Here is a 21,613-nt window from a genome sequence, read left to right on the forward strand (position 1 = left end):
GGCCCATCTAGTCCAGCTTCCTGTATCTCACAGCGGCCCACCAAATGCCCCAGGGAGCACACCTGATAACAAGAGACCTCATCCCGGTGCCCTCCCTTGCATCTGGCATTCTGACATAACCCATTTCTAAAATCAGGAGGTTGCGCATACACATCATGGCTTGTACCCTGTAATGGATTTTTCCTCCAGAAACTTGTCCAATCCCCTTTTAAAGGCGTCTAGGCTAGACGCCATCACCACATCCTGTGGCAAGGAGTTCCACAGACCAACCACATGCTGAGTAAAGAAATATTTCCTTTTGTCTGTCCTAACCCGCCCAACACTCAATTTTAGTGGATGTCCCCTGGTTCTGGTATTATGTGAGAGTGTAAAGACCATCTCCCTATCCCCTGCATAATTTCGTATGTCTCAATTGTGTCCCCCCTCAGGCGTCTCTTTTCTAGGCTGAAGAGGCCCAAACACCGTAGCCTTTCCTCATAAGGAAGGTGCCCCAGCCCAGCAATCATCTTAGTCACTCTCTTTTGCACCTTTTCCATTTCCACTATGTCTTTTTTGAGATGCGGCGACCAGAACTGGACACAATACTCCAGGTGTGGCCTTACCATTGATTTGTACAACGGCATTATAATATTAGCCGTTTTGTTCTCAATACCCTTCCTAATGATCCCAAGCATAGAATTGGCCTTCTTCACTGCCGCCGCACATTGGGTCGACACTTTCATCGACTTGTCCACCACCACCCCAAGATCTCTCTCCTGATCTGTCACAGACAGCTCAGAACCCATCAGCCTATATGTGAAGTTTTGATTTTTTGCCCCAATGTGCATGACTTTACACTTACTGACATTGAAGCGCATCTGCCATTTTGCTGCCCATTCTGCCAGTCTGGAGAGATCCTTCTGGAGCTCCTCACAATCACTTCTGGTCTTCACCACTCAGAAAAGTTTGGTGTCGTCTGCAAACTTAGCCACCTCACTGCTCAACCCTGTCTCCAGGTCATTTATGAAGAGGTTGAAAAGCACCGGTCCCAGGACAGATCCTCGGGGCACACTGCTTTTCACCTCTCTCCATTGTGAAAATTGCCCATTGACACCCACTCTCTGCTTCCTGGCCTCCAACCAGTTCTCAATCCATGAGAGGACCTGTCCTCTAATTCCCTAACTGTGGAGTTTTTTCAGCAGCCTTTGGTGAGGGACCATGTCGAATGCCTTCTGAAAGTCCAGATATATAATGTCCACAGGTTCTCCCACATCCACATGCCTGTTGACCTTTTCAAAGAATTCTATAAGGTTCGTGAGGCAAGACCTACCCTTACAGAAGCCATGCCGATTCTCCCTCAGCAAGGCCTGTTTGTCTATGTGTTTTGAGATCCTATCTTTGATGAGGCATTCCACCATCTTACCCGGTATGGATGTTAGGCTGACTGGCCTATAGTTTCCCGGGTCCCCCCTCTTTCCCTTTTTAAAGACATTCACTCAACAGGAAGGACTGCACAGTTGTGCTTGACTCAGCAGACATCAGAGCAGCTGCTCCTCATCTAGCACCAGCAAGGCCCAATGGGGAGTTGGGGATACGAGTAAGATCCTGCTTTCACCCCAAAGTCTCGCTACCATCTTTAGGAGCCCAGGCAGAACCTGCTTAAGATGGCCTGCCCTCCATCATACCTGCCCTCCATCGTCTGTGGTGAAGAGGGATGCCAATGAACACTTGTGGCTGCTGTGCAACCTACAGATCCCTTTTGGTACCTCACTATCCAATGGTCCAGTCACCTAACTGGCAAGTTTCCTGCTTTGGATGCCCTGGAAGCAGCTTTGTTGTCTCCTTGGGTGTCTGTTGCCCTGCACTCCTCAAATTCTTCCCTGTTCCACCTCCCTCTTTGCCTGTCTACTGGCATTTCTTTGTCCAGCATGGGTATGTTCCTCTTGTTCTCCTCATTTGGACAGGACTTCCAGGTTCTCCAAAGGAGGCCTCATTGCTCATGACGGCTTCTTGAATACCACTTGTGAGCTGTTTTGTCCTCTGCCTAAACCTCGCAATGCCTGGCCTGCTTCGTGGGACACAGTTTGGTTGGGCTTCTGCAGCTGTGATCTTAAGTGTGCTACATGTACTCTGGAGAGAGCTGAGCCTCCTGTCGGTCCCCTTCAGCTCCCTTTTCTCCAGGTCCCTCATTCTTAAAAAGTCTCCTTCCTGGACCACATGGATCCCAGCTTTTGTTTTGTCACGATTTTGGGAAAGGTTTTCACAGCTTCCCCCTTTTGCCAGTTTAATTTTAGCCTGTGTGCTGTTAATTCTAGTGAGGCTGCAGTTAAAAACAAACTGGAGAAGCCTCCTGCAAATTTCTCACCAGACTTTCCTCGTGCATTTCCTTTCCCCCAGAATAAGAACAGCGTGGTGGATTTCTGGCAGAAGCATAGCCTGCTCCAAGCCTATACACCCTTAAACTGTGCACATGGAAATGGCAGGGAAAGGCACAGCATTGTTCCCTGGAACTAAGCAAGCCTTAGGAGAGCAAGCCAACAGAAGCAGCCACAGTTTAGGGGGACAATGTTATGCCTGGGTGTTGGCAAGGACCAGCATTGCCTCAAACTGCAACCCAAATCCAAAATCTCAGCTTAGACTCTTTCAAAGTCACGTTGACTGCAGTGCGTTCAGACAATGCCATGCAATGTGAATGACACTTCACAAAGTACAAAAAAGTCAGCTCCCTGCCCCGAGAGGCTTACAATCTGAAGCAAGCACCTTAAGCCATTTCTGCCCAACATTGTGTATATGCAACAGGGATAAAATGTGTACACCTGTGGACTGGGCAGAAATGGATTAAAGGGTCAAATCAAGCCAGCACTGAGTTATAAGATCCCTGCCTTCAAAAAAACACAGTAAGGAGGTGGAGACTGGCTCAGGGATCTATTTAAGGGCCCCTAATTAAGGGGAGGGCATTTCTTGAGGAGGATAATGCAGGGGAGGGGAGGGGAGGGGGGTGCCAAAAATCTTGAGTTGGGAAGTCAAAGCTGTCACTGTCCATCAATCAATCCTTACTCAGTCCCAGTTGCACTGACTAACAACCAGGCCAAAGCTGTGCATCCTGTGCACAACACCCGGCTGGTTGGAACCTCTCCCAGCACTAAAGCCAGAGATAGGCAAGGATCTGCTTTTGCTCCAAGCTCCATGGAATACATTGGCCACAAGGACATTGTAAACTTAAGCGCAACAGCCACCAACACAGAGTGGAATGCGCTTTGAGCCAGTAGTGGGGTTTCCTGTATGGAGTCTGGCTCAAGGCCTTCTGAGCAACTGACTGCCTTTGTAGCCTACTGCTCAAAAATAACGGTGCACTGAAAGTCTCTTATGCAAGCAAACACTCTCCACGCCCCTCCCCCAAAGTACACTTCAGGAAGGGCTCTTTAGTGCCAAGCCAATAGGAAGGGCCAAGGAGAGGCACAGTGATCCATACATACAGCATGTCAATCTCTTTCTTTCTTTCTCTCTCTCTTTCTTTCTTTCTGAAACCTTTATTGGCATATCAACACAACACAATTAATACTTATACTTTACAACTGTCATAACAATTTGCACAACAACCCAACAATTTAAAACAAAATACCAGCATGTCAATCTACAACTGAACTGTGCCAACAAAAAGTGTGTAACACACCTGCTACAGCTCTTTAGCATGGACTCAACGTATGATGAGCAGCATCAGAAGAGCATGTTTGCCACCAACCCTACCTGGCACTTCCCCAGGTCTGTCTGCTGCAGAGAAGGAGAGTCACCCAAGGGTCAGCCAACAGTAGCACAAGGAGACTGCCCTGGCCAGTCAGGTTCTTCCAACTGCACATTCTGTTCAGCCCTACAGACAATTGCTCATGCCTATAGGGAGGGGCATGCTCAGTGGGAGCACCTGCTTTCCATGCCCAGCTTCAATCCCTGAAGCGACAGAAAAAGCACCTCTCTGCCCAAGAGCCTAAAGAGTTGCTGCCAGCCTGCACAGACAATGCTGAACTCTATGAAGCAAAAGTCTGACTCAGCAAGGCAGTGCCATACATTCTTCTTGGTTAGAAGCTGAAACCCAGAAACTATACCATTACCAGCTTTAGGTAGGCCACTCCTCTTTCAAGCAGCTCAGACAGGCACATGCTGCCTCACAAGCCCCATAACTATGACCTGTGATCATAGTTCGTACTAAACTGTGTGGCCGTGGAGCTTGGCTTCCCAGAAGTCAGTGATCAGGCTGACATCATCACAAGGACTCCAGATGTGCTGCCACACAGTTATTCTGCACAATGGCAGTGAAAATTAGAGAGGCTGCCCTGCTTGCGAGGTAAGCTAGCTCAAGGTCCCTTGAATGAGTGTCATGGTTAAGTGGGGATTCTCAGAAGTGGGTTGTCTCCAGCCCAAGTCAGATGCATTCTTTGCTACACCAACCCCAAGCAACGCAAACTACTGTAGTTGTTGACACATCCTACACACCCACTGCGAGAAGATGTGGCACCCCAGGCACTGTCTTGACAGTGGATTGTTGCACAAGAAACAAGTTTCTTGCAAGGAGTTCTAGGTCCATGGGAAAGGGCTTCTCTCGCCTGCTTGGAAGGACCACCAATGAGCAGAGCAGCCCAGTGCTTAAGCACGACTGTTTATGCTTGCACATGAGGTGGCACCAGCATCTCTCACATCCTGCCCCTGCTGACACACTTTGCTTGGCACATGGTCACCAGCAATCCAGCCCTCTGCTCTGCATTTCCAGAACACATTCCAAAACGACACACTCACACCCCACACCAGCAGGGAGTTGGCCCTGTCACCCCCTCTTAACCACAGGAGCTAGATAATGATTACAGATGCTTTGTGCACAACTTTGAGGTTTTGAGCTGTGCCCACCAACTTTCCCAGGGAGGAAGAGTCGCCCCTGAGGGTGCTTTACACCCAAAGGGTAACAGCCATCGCATTAAAGGCACACTTGAATGGCAGCTTGTCAATCTGGGCAGACATGCCAGGCAGGCAAGACCATTACAAAGAGGCCCTTCCGACCACCACAGCTCTTCAAGCGGGTTTCCTGCACTGTCTGGGCTGCAGTACCACCCAGCAGGTCTGAGCTCAGCCTCTCCTCTTCACACTTTAAGAACTCCAGCTGTCTGCCACTCTTGGAGGCCTGTTTCTTTACCACAGTCCAATGCTGCACCCTGATGCTCGGAGAGCCAGCCGGCTGTCTCCTCAACACCCCGGCCTCTACAAACTCACATTTGCTTTTGAGTCATTGCTGCTACTCTGTTTCGTTTTGCCTTTAATTCCTATTTAAAGTTCAGTGCGATGTAGGCAAGCCCTGGCCTTCCAGGATCAAAGCCAAAGAGAAGGAACAGTTCAGCAGACCATTCATAAGTCCTGGAACCTTCCCCAACTTTGCACAAAGCTGCAAAAACTTGCTTCACTTTTCAGTAAGCTAATCTTATTGTTTCACAACAAGGGTTGACTAATTTGTTTCTGCAATTAACCTAAGTACCAAACCTGTTGATGACTATAGTAACTTTTTGCCACTGCTTGAAAAAGGTTCATGGTTTTAAATACACATCTGACCAGCCAAATGCCCAGTCCAGTGTGCTTCGCAAGCCAGATCTTATGCTTCATTTGGCCCTGCTAGCTCCCAGGACGCTGGCAGCCAGCCCCACCTCCAATTATGACCCCGCCTGCCACACTAATCCAACCTTTCCCACACCACTCTTGTTAATACTGGAGGGGGGGGGCGCGGGGAAGAACCTTAACAGAGGACAAAGGCACCAGCCTTGTGCTCCCTGATATAAAAGGCAGGGAACAACAGCCAAGGACCACACACCAAGTCCTCTCCTGTACCTGCAAAGCAGCTCCACCCTGCAGGTTCCCTCTCCCGAAGAACCAGATCTGCAAACACTTTTCCTGCATTGGGAATGGAGTATATCTTCTTTGCAGACAAGAGCACAAGAGACTCTCAGATCAGCTCCACACATGTCAAAGATATGTGGAAAGAGGCTTCTCTGCAGAGCACCCCACAACCACGTGGAAACCCAACTGGGAGCACTTGCTCCCTTCACTGCAGGAGCACAGAAGGCTTGGCTCTCCTGAGGCTAAACTGTAGCACCTTTGGAAAGAGGGGGGCAAGGCAGGGCAGACATCCCCTCCCCTTTCATGCCTCCACTCCCTGGAGTGCACTCAGAGGGGGAAGGGTCCAACGGCAAAGGGGCTTCGTGTTCAAGGCCAAATCCAGTCCCGGTAGATTTTTAAAACTGTGTTTTTTGCACCCAGTCCTTTCTCCAAGGAACACCTGCAGGGGCTACAATCATACTATCCTTAAAACAACCTCCCTGCAAGGTAGGAACTACCCTGAGCACGTGCAGGGCTGTCACTCCTTTCGCTGCCCCCCCCCAGTGTTACAGCTGAAAGGGGGATCTGCTCCCCCCCAGGCCCAAGCATTAACCATGACTCCTCCCTGGGTGCCCCCCCCCCCGCAGCTTTAGCTTGCTACAACTTCCAGGTGAGCAACTCGGTAACAGAACGCAGGACCGGCACCACCTTGACGTCCCATAGTGCTAAGGGAGCCGCTTTCATGGACTGGAGCCCCCTTCACCCAATCCTATGCAAGTCTACTCAGAAGTAAGTCCCATTATGGTCAATGGGACTTACTCCCATGAAAGTGTAGAAGGGACTGTAGCCTCAATAGCAGAGGAAGTGGGCCGTGCAACACACTCATCCGTGGGCTGAAGAAGGTGTTTCCGCCTGGAGCTGCACAAGAGTGGCCCTGAGAATGTGCAGAATGCCTTCCCCTTCCCCCGCGACCGACCTACCTTCGAGGACCACCTCCCGGCCGGCCCGCTTCAGCGCCTGCACCGCTTGGTCGTGGGTGGCATCCCGGAGATCGATGCCGTTGACGGCCAGGATGGCGTCTCCCAGCCGGAGGGCTCCGCAGCGCTCGGCCGCCAGCCCCGGGAAGATGCGCGAGATGAGGACGGGCATGCGGTTCTCACGGCCGCCCTTAATGCTGATGCCGAGCCCGCCCGCCTCCGCCTTCACCACCCGCACCCGCCGCACCCCCGACGGGGGCGACGCCGGAACGGCAGCAGCCGGCGGCTCGGGGGAGAAGGCGGGCGGCGGCGGGGGCGAGAAGGGCCGGCCGGGGGACGACGGTGCCGCGGGAGGGCGCGGGCGCGACCCGGCCAGGGCGCCTGCCGGAGGAGAGGGCGGCGGCGGCTCGGGACTGGCCCCTGCCAGCGACGCCGCGCTCCGCCCGCCCGGGCTGCCGGCGGGGCTCCGCGGGGCTCGGGACGGGCTGCCCCACTCGGTGCCGTTGGGGAGCCCGTTGAGCGGCTGCCCCGTCGAGGGGGGCTCCGGGTCGGAGCTGAGGGTCAGCGCCTCCCCGCTCAGCTCGGCCAGCGCCCGGACCCAGCGCTCGCGCAGCAGCACCTCCACCAGCCCGGCTTTACAGGCGCGCGTCCACACGGCCATGGCGCCGCGGAGCCGCTCCGGAGCGCCGCCGCCTAACAAGAGCACCAGCGCGGTAGCCGCGTAATGGGGCGCGCGCCCGGCCGCAGCCGTCTAAGAAGGAGACCCGGGAGGCGCCGCCATTGGCTGCGGGGCGCGGGAAAAGGGGGCGGGGCGCGCGCCGCCGCGGCCGCCGCGGATTGGCCGAGGGCGGGGCCGGAGGGAACCCCCCGATGACGTCAGGCGGGGAGGCAGGGCTCTTCCGAACCGCGGATTACTTGCCCCAGAAGAGCGCGGTCGGTGGCTGCCTGCAGCAGTCGCAGCCCGTGAAAGGGGTCTAGAGCCCGAGCCTTTGCTTGTCTACTCAGAAGTAAGCGCCGTTATGGTCAATGGGGCTTACTCCCAGGATAGGATTGCAGCATGTGCCAGATCCTATGCATGTCTACTCAGAAGTAAGCCCCGTTATAGTCAATGGGACTTACTCCCTGGAAAGTGTGGGTAGGATTGCAGCCTTTTGCCACTGATTCCAAAACTTTTATGCACCTGGACCCACTTTTCAAAACGACACTTTATCAGGTCCCCCCATGACTTAAAAAAAAAACTTTACTAGACTTTTAAAAATGGTGCTCTAGAAAAAAAAGTTTATTTATAAGTAATAATAACCAGAAAAAAGACCCTGGAGCATTTGTCTCCCTATATTTACACAAGCTTGCAAGCTGCAGGAACTCAGCTCTTTGCAGGATAATTGGCAGCTACAGTATCTGATTTTTCAATAGCCTTAGAAGCAGTTAGTTATCTAATCTTTCTTTGGTGACCCACCAAAAATCAGGTTATGACCCACAGTTTGGGAACCACTGAAAAACACGCATAGGGGTTGCACCTTCTTCCCCCCACACCACAACCCTCTTGCCCACTCCTGCCTATGTATAGGCTGTGTGACTTTTCTCAAAAGTAAAAGTCACACTTAAGGCCTGTCAGCGCAGGCAGCAAGGAAAGGGTCATCCACCCGAGCCCTATTCATCCCACTGCATCAAGGAGGCTTCCATCTAAAGAAGCATGTCTAGGCTGGGAGCCTACAAGAGCCTTCAAAGAGCTTTTGTAAAGAGCCAGGATTCTGCCTCTTTTGGAGCTTTGGGGCTCTGCTGGGAAGCAATTGGCTCAGCACCAACCTTGGCCCCGGACTGCAGCTTCTCCTTCTTGGTACTTTTTATAGACACCACGGGAACCTCCCCAGCTTCACACAGGCACAAGCTTTGCAGCCAACTGAATTTCTCTCAGATGCACTTCTTTTTTTTCTGTGCTGGAGGAAACAGCAGCCTTGACCTGAATAGGATTTTAGAAACTCAAAACTTTAAAGGGAAAGGGCTGGCTGAGCCCCAGCCAGGAGCCAAGAATGTCCACAGGTTGAGATGGACAGATTTGGTTCAACTCCACTCCAGAGCACTGGACACTAATTTGATGGGAGAGTACCACCGGGGGAGCAATGCCCTCATCCTTGCCTTGAGTGACCCAAAGTCCCCCTGGCTGGTAGGGTTTTGCTGCTGATCCTTGAGCAGGGGGATGCTATATTTAACACCAGCACATGTAATCAGCAGTGATCCTAGACTCCTGAGGACATCTTGTTTAAGAAACGGGAAATACAATAAACTCCTTGTGGCTCCAGGACCGGAAGGGCTGGTGGGAGCAGGAATAGCCCATCTTCTGTCATGTCACATGAGCCAAAATAGCTACCCTCAGAGACTGAGGGAAGCTGTGGGGCAAACTCTGCAGGAACAGAGGCAGGAAATACTTTGGGGGACTAGTTATTACAGATAATTCAAGGTCTCTGTCACCAAATGTCCCTTCAGTTGGCTTGAGCTCTTGGAAGAGTGGAAAGAGCAGGGTGTCAGTCTTGCAAATACATCAATAATGAATACTTGAGGCCAGCAGCCCTTCACAGCAGTGAAGTTGCAGCCTTCCCAACACCATCCACTCTCACTCAGCTGAGATAATGAGTTGAGGCTTCTAAGCAGGTGCCAAGCCCAAGCATTTTCCGTGAGAAGTTAAATTGAGTCATTAAGAGTGGCAATCAATTGCTCCAACCCCACCTCTGCTCCAGAACAGTCTGGTTGCCTTTGGGCTTCAGGTCCTGACCTGAAATGTGAACAGTAATGATCCATCTCAAACAGGATCATCAGGAGGCCAAGTGCAACAGAGATTGTAAAATATATTGCAAATTACAAGTTGCACTGGGAGCTATTCCCTAAAAATTAGTTAGTAGATCTATACTCATCCCCCCCCCCATTCAGATGGAAAGAACAGCTTTGCAGAAAGGGTCCTTGTGTTAAATGAGCACCCTGTTCTTTAACTGAGGGCTCAACCACATCAATGCTCAACAGATATTTGCTCCATCCAAAGTGCCACAGAAATGGTTTCTAGCCAGCCAAGGACTTAATGCTGCATCTGCACAACAGTGAAGCCCTGCAACTGCAAGGTCCATTGGGCAAAGGGGGGGGGGGTTTACAGGAACAGGAGCTCACAGAGGGAATGGAGACAACACATTCCAGTTTCATCCCCTCTTTGCAAGCAGATTTATTTGGATCATTTCAGTTACAATGAAGGGCACATCAGCATATCATTCAAGGCGCTTTACATGAACAGCTCCTCCTCGGCCCCTCATCCAGGCTTCGTTCTCACCCTGAGGCATCCTGGGACTGTAATGACCTTCCTCCCCAATGTGGGGGAGAAACACGGGATGCAGGCCAAGGGCAGCAAAAACATCCTTCCTCACCACTGGATGGATTGCTCCTACTGGCCTGCAGCCAGTTTGACTGGCCTTTTAGAAGATCATAGCTGGTTGGGATTTGCAGGTGCTGAAATTACCTCCAGGACCAACTAGCCAAGGCAGCATACCTGCTGCAAGACTTGCAGAATACCTGCACAGCAGTAAAAGGACTGAGCTGTAGATCAGGAGTGGTAAGCTACACCAGGTGGTTTTAGGGCCTTCTCAGTCTTCCCCATCTGTGATATGGGGATAACATTACTGATTTAGTGTACAGGATTGTTGCAAGCATAATATGAAGAAATACTGACAGTCTAAAATGTCCAAGTGCTGCACAGAAATCAAAAAGAGGAACTCCATCCCCTGCTCACAGGCTTCCAATGACTGATAAAGGCAAGCTGTATTAGTGAGGAAGGGGAAGAGAAGGGGTACTTGGGATAAGCCAAGGGGGACAGGTGCATTTCAGGGAAAAGCAAAAGAGAGACAGGGATCAGGGGAAAGAGAGCAAAGGACTACTGTGTAAGAGGCAGGCCGGGTACAGGGAAGGCATCTTGGGCTGACTAAGGAGGCTGGTGCCTGCAGTGTAGAGCAGTGACAATAGATGCAGAGAAGCCTGATGGTGGAGGCCATTTAAGGGACATTTCAGAACCTTGAAGCACCGGTGATCAGAAAGGGGAAGCCAGAGAGGAGAGTGGTTCAAAGTTCCCTGGCTTATCCTGCTCGTTATCAAAAGACCAGAATGGCCCAGATGAAAGCACCCTGCTCTCTCCTCCATGGCACTGTACACCATTCTATCTCACAGCAACCCAGCAGCCCAGGGCACCAAGCAGATTAATCATTGACTGTGAAAAGCAGAGGCTTTCAAGGTCACACCAACCTCCGCAGCACGATAAGGACAGAGGAAGGAGCAAGCTCAAGTGCGAGGAGGGGAAAGGGAGGTTGTGGGAACTGGTCGGTTTCTCACCAGTAGCTGGCCTGCACTTCGGTACATTTGTGCCTGCTGGATAAGGGAGGTCTCTTGTGCCCACTGGGGGGCTACCCCCTGCACCACAAAGACAACAAGTCCACAGCACACTGCGCTACACAGTTTTGTTGTTCCAACAGTCCACACATGGAGCAGCTGTGGCTGGAAAGGGTGACTTTACGTGCCAAACTTCTTCCGATAGACAGGCGGGGGCAGCTGTGCTTGGATATCTGTCAGAGGCCGCTCCACCACCACCAAGGAGTTCTCGTCCAAGAGGTCCACAAACATCAAGGGCTGCAGGAAGAGAGCCAGGTTGTCACAAGGAGGGGTCAGCAGCTGGTGAGGCTCGGGCTGAATCCTCTCCCCACCCATACAGTGTGGGACTCAAAATCTCACCTTCCTTGAGATGCCAGTGCCAAAGCAAAGCATATCTCCCTGTTCAACCTGGGGGACTGAGGCAGTTCTGGGCCCTCTCTGAACACATAGAGTCTCAGGATGAGCCCTGATGGCTCAGGTCTAGAGTGAGCTCATCTAGTCCAGCCTCCTGCTTCCTTCCACAGTGCCACCAAGATGCTTCAATGAGCAGCCCACAAGCAGGGCAGGAAGGAAAGGAGCCCATCCTGTGGTTTGCTCCCCCACAGAACTCCTAGAGAGCCATCACAAGTAATTCCTACAGACAGGCCACTCCCCGGTGAATCTGTCTAATCCTGTTTGAAAGCCACCCAAGCCAGTGGCCACCAGTACTTCTTGTGGTCTGGAGTTCCATAAGTTAACTGCACTGTGCTAAACAGAACATTCCTTTTGCAACCAACCTGATACTTCTTGCAGATCTTGAAGGCGTGTCGGGCTGTTTTCCTGAGTGACTGCTGGTTGGTCAAAATGGCATCATCATCTGGCAAGGGCTGGATAGGAGACAGGCAGAGAATGAGCAGTTATTACATTTACAGGAAAAACATCCAGCATTTCCAGGCAATAGTCCGTTTTTGCTAAGAGGTGGAAAACGCGCATGTGTCACTGGCTCTGCCCTCCTGGTTACTTCTCAAAGGAATGGAAACACCTTGTGTGCCGGCACAAGGATGGCCTAGTTGAGGATGGGCAAGGTGACTGGGTCTCAGCCCCTGCAGAGGTCAACTCCCAGAGCTCAACCAAAGGGAATGCGATTGGTGCGCTTGTAGTGCAGGCTGTCACAACCACTCCCACACACTCACCAGGGACTTGTCCAGGATGCAGAACATGTACGTGTCATGAAGGAGGATGTGGGAGGCCTGCTTGGGATTGAAGGCGATGTGGGTGATGGGTGTGTCTCGCTCCAGCCAGTCCTTGTGCAGCCCATGTTGCTGCACCTTTCGGCTCCAGGGAGTGTATTCTTTGTCTACAATGCTGAACTCAAATACCTGGGAAGGAGACAGCCAAGCCGGGGGGGGGGGCAGAGAAGTAGAAGAGGGTTGAAGCCACTCTGCCCCACTACTTATCTATTTATTTACATTCCACAGCAACACTACTTCCTAAAGAATCATCTTAATCCAAGTTTAAGGACTAGAAACTTTAAAAATGAAAGTATAGAAGGTCCTTACAGACAAACAAATATCTAACATGAACAAGCTTGCTTCCGACTGTGAAGAAGGGACTGCTGTGTAGTGATCAGCACTGGAGACAAGGAGCTCAATAACTTTGAAAACAGTGCCCCCTTGCTGTGGCAACAGGGAAACACAGCAGCTCAACAACACTGAGAATCTGGGGTGTCCTTGGAAGGGAGGGTCAGTGGGGACAAGGCTGATTGGGTACAGGGAGAGCTCAGGGAGCATTAGTGCTGTAGGAGGAAAAAAATGGGCCCTGGATGGAGGCAACTCCAACAACAGAACTACAAAACCCAGCCACCTTTTATTACTACTAAGCAAGAAAGAGGGGAGGAATAGGGCTAAAGCAGAGATGTTAGCAAGGCCCCCCCCCACGGCTGCCACTGACTCTCTTGAGACAGAGAAAATCTTATAACCTAAACAGTCCCATTTAATTATGGTTAATGCAACTAAAATTAAGACCTCAAGTGTTCTTGTGACACCACCCTTCTGTCTTGCCAGTGGACATCCAGGAGTTGGACTTTTGCCCAAAAGCAAGTTTTAGGAGACTGCTGCTCTGGCATTTCCACACAGGTGCAGCACACCCTTCAATGGTGCTTTTGTACAGGCGCTTCTGCATTGAGCCAGCAAGAATCAGGCGTTTCAACTTAAGTACAGACTGGAACGTAACCTGTACCAAGGGAAGGGACTTAGTGTAGGCTTTTTATCTCCCAGAATGCAAGAGTCTGCCCTTGCTGGGTATGGCAGCCTGTCAAAATCCAGTTACTTGTCCCCACTTTTGGAGACAGTCCTGACTCACCAGCTCTCCCTCATCACCCTCACAGGGCCTCTGACACCAACTTATATGACATGCATGTTGCATTTGCACCACAGCGTTTGCAAAAATACGTCACTAAAGACAAGCATTTAACCGAAAAAACAATCAAAGACAGAGAGAAGCAGATCACAGTTTCCTTCAGAACTGTGTGTATAGAGTGTGTCATGCAGGCAAGATGAGGTTAATTTAAAAAGCACATATCACATATTCAATCTATTGAAAAGTATACAAATCATGAGAAAAATACCCCAATGAGACCCCCAACTGGAATATGGTGTCCAGTTCTGGGCACCACAATTTAAGAGGGATACTGAGAAACTGACATGGGCCCAGAAGAGGGTGACTGGAATAATGATGGAGCTGGAGACCATGTCCTAAAAGAACAGGTTGAAGGAGCTGAGCAAGCTAGTTTGGAGAAGAGAGGGTTAAGAGGGGCCAGGATAACTATCTGATGGGCTGTCATGCAGAGGAGGGAATGGATTGGTTCTCAGGTGCTTTGAGGGGGGCGGACCAGGACAAAGGGGTTTAGATTACAACAAAGGAGACCTAAATTAAACATTAGGAAGAACTTTCTCACAGTACAAACTATTTGGCAATGAAACAGTCTGTCTCAGCAAGTGATTCTCCATAGCTGAAGATCTTTGAGCAGAGTCTGAATAGACATCTTGCCTTGGGGCAGCACTTACATGGTGGGTCAGTTCTAGCTCACCCCCAAGCATCTCACCCACTGCTCCTGCCTGTGGGCTACCCAGATGGACTGGCAGCTCTGTGGGAATCCAGATACTGGCCTGGATGGGTGCCCTTGGGCCCAGTGGAGCAGCCAGGCTCTTCTTGTGTTTTCAGCACTTGCACAGGGTTAACACCCAGATATAGGTGGAGAGAGAGGCCAGCCTTTGGAAAACTGACCACATGAGCAAGAACAAAAATTCTCTGCAGGAGAAGAGAGGTCTGCCTGTTCTCTGCAAAATGAAAAGTTTGAGAAGAGGAGGGAGGACTTTACCTGCTGGTCTGCGTGGGAGATGACAAGGTTACTGGTCACAGGATGAATGGCCAGGGCAGTCACTGGGCAATCATATGCTGGAACTGTGCAATGAGGCTGGACAGAGACAAGAGAGCTGCCAATGCAAGCAGACAGGGAGTTGGCTCCCCACCACCCTTTCCTCCCATGAGCCGTGGCCACAGCTTAGCCAATCAGGAGCCCTGGGAGCCTGCTGGCCTCTCAACTGCCAACAAGATGGAGATGGAGAGAAAGGACTGATGAATCCCTGGCTTTAAAGACCAAGCAGAATCAGCTGAGAAGGAGGTTTAACTTCCCAACACTAGGAGTGCTGCTGGGCTCACCTTGGCACTCTGCAGAGTATAGATGTTGATTGCCCAATCTCCACTAGCTACAGCCAACCACTTGCCATCAGCACTCACTGCCAGTAGGTATGCAGCTTCAGTTGTCTCTACAGAAAGGAACGCAAATGTCAAAAAGAGCAAGGTATAGTTCCAATCCTCCCCCACCTGGGGAACAGGCACAATGAAATGGTTGGAGAAGACAAGGGAGAGAGACCAGCTCTGTTAACCAGAAGCATCTTCCAAGAGCCCTCTAGCCAACTGTTACCAGTGCTGGATAGTCAACCCTCCTGGTGATAGCCCAGAGACAGTAGTAGAAAATTAGTCGTAGTCTTTACACATTTATTTTTTTAAAACCAGGAAATGCCACCAGGAGAGATGTTCCTGGGGACAGGCATGCTCCTGGCAGCCTACTGGGATGGTGGCCACCAACAGATGGTTTTTTTTCTGGCAGTGGCCCCAGACTCTGAAATCAGTTGCCAAGTTCAGTGTAGTGCATTGGGAAGATCAGCCTTTTAAAACAAGCTGTCAAGGGCTTTCTCCTCAGACAAATCTTTAATGCCTGTGATTTGTTACTAGCTCTCAATTTCAGGCTAGTCCCCATTACATTCTATTGCTTTTGCTGTAATGCTTATGGGTGCTCTATTTTTCTTCAGTTGCACTCTGCAGTTGTTGAAAGGTGGGTTACGCATCTGCCCAATTGATCAACTGATATATAATTAGTTTGCATTGATTCTTCTTTAAATATACGGCAAAGACACATTGTTTAGGACTGCCTACAGGATTACATAAGACATGCACCAGCCACTTTCGCTATATGATCAAAACGTCTAGTCGATAAGAGCAGCAGCAGCAGCAACTGCAGCCCTTGCCAAATGAACATGATCTGGTCAGGCTCAGTCATGCTTTGTTAATGCTCAGGTCAGGTTACTGCAATGTATCAGATATGCTGCTGCATCTGAGAACCGCCTGGAAAGTTTGACTGATACACTGCACAGCCAATGCAAGTGGAGTGATTATACTTCGCTCATGTCTGAAGATCTGTGTCAAGGACCAGTTTGTTTTCAAGCACCTTAAGAACTACCCAGGAATGAAAGTCTTCCACTAGGCCTGCTTTGCTTAGACAGCCACAGAAAACAGAACCTATTCAGAGCAAAAGACTGGATACAGATTTTGAAACACTCTCTCCCAATTACTTCCCCGAAGTGCCTGCAAGCTTCAAGCACCACATGCTTTTTTGGATTGCAATGGGATTTGGGGTTCCTTTTGTGTGTGGACTTCCTACTGGCTTCCACTTGGGCAATAGACTTTCCTGTTGTTATAGTTGATGGTTTGTAATCATTTTGTGAGTTGCTCTGGCAGCAGAAGAGGGGATAGCAATGTCTTAAAAAAGCAAACATTAAAACTAACCTGTTCTCAAGTAAACAGCATCAGTTAAAAAAAAAAATCTCACAGCAGTTCAAATCCTCATTGAGTTAACCATGAGGACCAGCAGCCTGGCCAGCCTAGAAATGGCTCTTACCAGAGTTGGGGCCGAGGGTGTGCAGGTATTTGCATACCCCTGAGTGCAAGAGCTTGACAACGTGCACAGAGCCTTGATTCGATGCCACGAAGAGCCTGGTGGAGTCTGCAGAGTAGAGCAGTTGGTGGGCAGAATGTACCAGCTTTGGCACCTTGGGAACCTATGGGAGAGGGACAAGAAATAAGGTGCATGGCCACAGGCAACCTGTCTTGAGCCCTCCCCTCTCCCAAGGAACCTCAACTTGGTACCAGAACAAAATCTCCCCAAGCTCCTGCAACAAGCAAGTGACTCCACACCAGGCAGATGTCTCCTCACTCACCTTCTTGATGGCAACCTGCTCGCCGCTGAGCTGGACCTGGTGCAGGTAGAACCTCGACGCAGTGGAGTAGGCGATCCAGCCACCACAGGGGGAGATGCAGCTGCTGCCGATGTGCTCAGGGCCCTGGGAACATAGCAGGGTGAAGCAGCCAAGACCAGAGCTGGAGCCTCACCACAGATGTGAGGACCAGAGTAGGGCTATTCGACATGGGTGCCTGCACTGCTATCTGCTCCCCCCCTTTCCTAACACAATATCAACATTGTAAATGAAGAAAAGCTGCATCTCCAGCCACACCTGACATCAGGACCAGCCCATAACTACAGAGACCTAGCAAACCCAAATCACTGAAAGACCCCATTTGCCTGGCTGGCTTTTCCCGGCTAGGTGCAGGAGAATTTCAGCTACAAAACAGGCAACACCTTATTGCATGTTATAGGCTGAAAATGCACCCAGCCCCTCTCAGGAGACACCAACTTCACCAGGCTGCAACCCGGCCCGAGTCTCCAGTAGCCCATGTTTCCTCACCTTAGCCTTGAGCTGAAGCAGGTGTTCAGGGGGCTGGGACACGGGCAGGACCTCACCATCATGCCCTAGAGCAAAAACAGCCAGCAGTGAAAGAAAGTCAAGTCCAGCAAGCAGCACAGAAACAACTGCACTCCTGCAGTGAGCTAAGGTGACTCTTGTTCTTAACATGAAGGGCAGTCTAGCAATTGCTGGCCAGAGGAACAGGCACAAGACTGCGGTGCCGCCCCCCCCACATGCCCCCTTGGTGTCATATCAAGGTTGGCATATCGTCTCCCCTGCTTCCCACAGAGGCCAACAGGATGCCCCACAGGCAGGATATGAACAAAGCAGCCCCTCTCATTGTTCTCATCCATCAACTATTTAATGGTATACGGCCTCTCAACCTGGAGACTCCACTTTGCTATCATAGCCAATGACCACAGGGACACCTCTATTCTTCTCCTGTGATTTCGGCTAGTTCCCTTTTAAAACCACCCAGGCTGAACAGCCACTGCCTCACCTTGCAGCACCAACTAGGTGGGCTCTGAAAGCAGTGCCCAGCCTCACCTGTGGCGTTGGTGGCTCCAAGTCTCCAAAGTTCCAGGTGCTGAGGGTACTGGAAGAGGAGGAGGCGGGCCTTCCTGGCACAGGAAACAAGGCGCCTCTGCACATAGGAAAGAAGCCCCACTCATCACAGGCTAATCCAAGAGGAAGGGGCCCAGCACTTCCCCCCTTCTTCCAAGGAGCAGAATCGCTCCAGGATGGAGAGTCTGTTATGCAGAGACCAGCCCACAAGGGAGAAACAGGCACTGGGAGGCAGCAACTCACGTGAGGGAAGGTGACTTTTCTTAGGGCGGCTTCATAGGTCTTGGCTTCCACCTTCTCCATGAGTGGCCGGATCACCAGCAGCCCATCCAGCCCTGAAGAAGGAAGGCAAAGTGATGGGGTGTAGAACTAGCGTACTTCACAAGAGACCACAATGGCCCCTTGACCTGGAGTGAGAGAGCTGCCCTTTGGGCTGTACCTGCTGAGATCAGTGCTGTCGGGGTGTGCGCCACTGCCCTCACGTCATGGCTGTGGTGGTGGAATGGTTTGGTTTGCACCCACTGGTGCTCAGAGCTCCCAAGCTTAGCTGGCAGGAGCTGGAACTGGTACACTGACCCCTCTGCTGTACCGACTACGATGCTGTCTTCTTTCTGAGTAGAGAGCAAGACAGGCCACGTTATCGTACCGAGCAAGAGCAGCAGGTCTCCCAACACTGCACATGGCTGCAAAGAGGAAAGTTGCAATCTGTGCTGAACCTCACATGATCACTGAGAAAACAGTGTGATTGATGACAGGTCAAAGCCATGCAGGACAAGACTAGCCATGCCAGGCCTAGACTGAAGCCTATCTGCTCAACCTTCTGGATACTTACACAGAAGAATCAGAATGTATGGAACTTCTAAGGGAGATTTTAAAACTATCCTAGAAAGCTCAGCGCTAGGGGTTCTGTGCATGCTGTAGCCTAGCTGGGAAGAAAGGCCATGCTCTACAGCAGTGGTTCGCACACATTTAGCACTGGGACCCACTTTTTTAGAATGAGAATCTGTCAGGACCCACCAGAAGTGACATCATCAAGCAGGACAATTTTTAACAATTATTATTAATTATTATTAACAGTATTTATATACCGCTTTTCAACTAAAAGTTCACAAAGCGGTTTACGGAGAAAAATCAAATAACTAATGGCTCCCTGTCCCAAAAGGGCTCACAATCTAAAAAGATGCAAAAAGAACACCAGCAGACAGCCACTCGAATAGACACTGCTGGGGTGAGGTGGGCCAGTTACTCTTCCCCTGCTAAATAAAAGAGAGCACCCACTTGAAAAAGTGCCTCTTACCCAATTAGCAGGGGACAATCCTAGGCTGCAATTCTACCCACACTTACCCAGGAGTAAGTCCCATTGACTATCATTGTTAAAATAATATACATAGTAGCTTGTTAAAAGTACAGGTCTGTAACATTTCCCTAAATGTAGTCACAAACCAATGTAGCATCAAGTCTAGTATATTAAAAATAAAATAGTGAAATGAATAGGCACTCACCTGAAATTGGCTCACGACCCACCTAATGGGTCCCGACACACAGTTAGAGAAACACTGCTCTGCAGGGACTAATGAGAGAGTAAGAAGTAAGCCACACTGGCTTGGCTCCAACTCTCAACTCTTGCTTGGACTGTGGTGCAAAACGAATTCTGCAATATTCTGAAATTGCTGGGGCGTTATCTGACTGAGCCGCTTAGCAGTCTGCACTGATACTCTCTTGTATGGCATACTGAGAATACACACGTTCCCACCTGCCTGCCCTGCTCAAAGACAAAACCATTTCACCACACAGAGGTCTCACAACAAACAGTCCCCCACCTCAGACACAGCCAAAGAGAGCACAGCAGAACTGCTGAGAGGGTGCGTCTGCCGCAGAGTCCCCGTCTCCGAGTTCCAAAACTGCAGTTTCCCGGCAGAGTCTGCGCTGATGATAGTGCCGTCTGATAGGAAGCCCACGCTCCACACCACACACTCCCGGTTGCGGAAGCCACGTGCACGCCGGTCCACTAGGATTCTCTGGACGGCATGGCCTGCAAAAGAGATACCCAGATAAGCCAGTGGGAACCTGGCAAGGTGGCTCCTATACAGCATATCTGGAGCCACAGGCACCTACCCACACCACATCCCTAGAAACTGCTCCTCTGTAGCGACTCCAAGTCACCTGATTTGACGTCAAAGACACGGATTAGGTCGATGGAGCCAGCAGCAATCTTGGTCCCAGACGGGTGCCAGGAGAGGCACAGAATGCGATCTGCAAAACAAGGCAAGAATATCTCAGACCCGAGACCAGCCTGAGCAACTCTCCTCGCATCCCACACGACTCTATGTAGGAGCATCGCAAAAGTGCTAGTTTTCTAAGCAGATAAATTTCAATACTAGGAAACAGCCAGAAGCCCATCAGTGGCTCCAAGACCCACACCAGGTGCAACCAGCCACTTGGCTTTAGCACCCAACCCTTGTGTTCTTTAGCTTCTGGGTAACTGAGCCCTCAGAATTGGCAATTATTAGCTGGGCTTGTCAGATACAGGCTCTCCCTGTAACATGCAGAATCTTCAGCAAGCAACCCACCCCCACCTGCCTCCCCCTCTACAGAAGCACAAAGCTCTTCCCACTGGTGAGCATCACCATCCTCCCCACAAACCAACCTTTCTGCCGGTCCAAGTTCTTCTCAAACTGGATTCTGTCGGGTAGGATCTGGAAGAGCTTAACGGATCCATCATCACAGCCAATCTGAACAAATTGGGGGGGGGATCAGTGCTGCAAGGTCAGGACTCTCCCTGCCTACACCCCGATGTCTTGTGCGACAAAGCAAGACCCAAACAGCAAAGTGGCACTCATGGGCAGGGAAGAAGCGACTGAACATCTCACTACTCATGACCAGCAGCACAGCTTTTGGCCCAGGAAGCAAGGCTTGGGGTGAGGAGGAGGGAGAATCCCTCACTCCATATTCCCTGCCTGCTACAGGACTTAGAACCACCAGAGGTGAGAAGGTAGATGCAGCTGCTCTACTCCGACTAGAAGCACCCACAAAACCCTGGAGGGCCTCACCGCTAACTGAGTCCCCTTGGGGTCCGTCACCATGCTCCAGATGGGGCCCCCAAAGCTGTCCAACGCATACTTGACGCACAGCCTCTCCAAGTCATACTCCACAATGTCGCCGCTCAGGCCCGCACCGAAGAGCCGGCTGCCTGCTGCCCAGCAGAGAGCCTCCGGGGCCTGGGTCTGGTGGCCTGGGATGACCTGGGGGGACACGGAATGCTGTCAGGACAGCCAGCTCCCTCCAGACACAGGCCACAACCCTACCCACACTTTCCTGGGAGTAAGCCCCATTGACTATAATGGGGCTTAGTTCTGAGTAGACAAGCATAGGATTGGGCTCACAGCCTTCACTCCTATCCATACTTGCCTGGGAGTAAGGCCCATAGACTATAATGGGGCTTACTTCTGAGTAGAGGCGCATAGGCTTGGGCTCTGAGGCTGCAATCCTACCCACACTTGCCTGGGAGGAAGCTCCATTGACTACAACGGGCTTACTTCCGAGTAGAGGTGCTTAGGCTGGCGCTCAGAGACAGCCCCCCTCCCGCTCCCGCAGCCACCTTCTCCTGGAAGCTGTTGGCGCGCAGCCCGTAGACCTCTACGGCGCCGTCGATGCGGGCGGCGGCCAGGCGCGGCGGGCCGGGCGGGCGCGGGGCGGCTAGGCAGCGGAGCCCCGAGGGCAGGTAGGCGAAGAGCCGCGCACGGTGCACCTCGAACTCCCCCATCGCGCTCCCACGTGCGCCCC

General features: G+C 51.3%; 2 protein-coding genes across 3 annotated transcripts in view; both read right to left on the reverse strand.

The window, feature by feature from the left end:
- The window catches only part of SNTB2 (syntrophin beta 2), a 28,324-nt gene extending 20,817 nt beyond the window's left edge, over window positions 1–7,507 (reverse strand). Inside the window, exons 1-2 of the mRNA XM_066637139.1 lie at window positions 7,287–7,507; window positions 6,810–7,154 (exon numbers count right to left, since the gene is read on the reverse strand). Of these exons, the coding sequence (XP_066493236.1) occupies window positions 6,810–7,154; window positions 7,287–7,467 (526 nt within the window). The 5' untranslated portion in view covers window positions 7,468–7,507. The remainder of the gene's footprint in view (window positions 1–6,809; window positions 7,155–7,286) is intronic.
- Window positions 7,508–10,001: 2,494 nt separating this feature from the next.
- Window positions 10,002–21,606, reverse strand: UTP4 (UTP4 small subunit processome component). Of its 2 annotated transcripts, XM_066637013.1 has the most exons (16): window positions 21,429–21,606; window positions 20,881–21,072; window positions 20,478–20,562; window positions 19,994–20,083; window positions 19,651–19,862; window positions 18,270–18,441; window positions 18,074–18,165; window positions 17,813–17,909; window positions 17,267–17,331; window positions 16,742–16,864; window positions 16,423–16,582; window positions 14,904–15,010; window positions 14,563–14,658; window positions 12,377–12,562; window positions 11,981–12,070; window positions 10,002–11,462 (listed from the first exon to the last, which is right to left on the reverse strand). In XM_066637013.1, exons 1-16 carry the CDS (start codon window positions 21,591–21,593, stop codon window positions 11,346–11,348), a joined length of 2,049 nt encoding a protein of 682 aa, XP_066493110.1. In that variant the 5' UTR covers window positions 21,594–21,606; the 3' UTR covers window positions 10,002–11,345. The 2 variants fall into 2 exon arrangements, with proteins under 2 accessions (XP_066493110.1, XP_066493111.1); XM_066637014.1 differs by lacking the exon at window positions 14,563–14,658.
- Between the last annotated feature and the right edge of the window lie 7 nt (window positions 21,607–21,613).

Source organism: Tiliqua scincoides, chromosome 9 (assembly GCF_035046505.1).
Source record: "Tiliqua scincoides isolate rTilSci1 chromosome 9, rTilSci1.hap2, whole genome shotgun sequence".
Lineage (NCBI taxonomy): Eukaryota > Metazoa > Chordata > Lepidosauria > Squamata > Scincidae > Tiliqua > Tiliqua scincoides.

Bases quoted from the DNA above. Each gene is read 5' to 3' on its own strand.
- UTP4 (XM_066637013.1), bottom strand. From the start codon at position 21,593: ATGGGGGAGTTCGAGGTGCACCGTGCGCGGCTCTTCGCCTACCTGCCC. The intron at 20,563-20,880 runs GTGAGGCCCTCC...CAATTTGTTCAG, and splicing joins CCAAGGGGACTCAGTTAGCG to ATTGGCTGTGATGATGGATC. The intron at 16,583-16,741 runs GTGAGTGAGGAG...CCTCTCCCATAG, and splicing joins AGCAGGTTGCCATCAAGAAG to GTTCCCAAGGTGCCAAAGCT.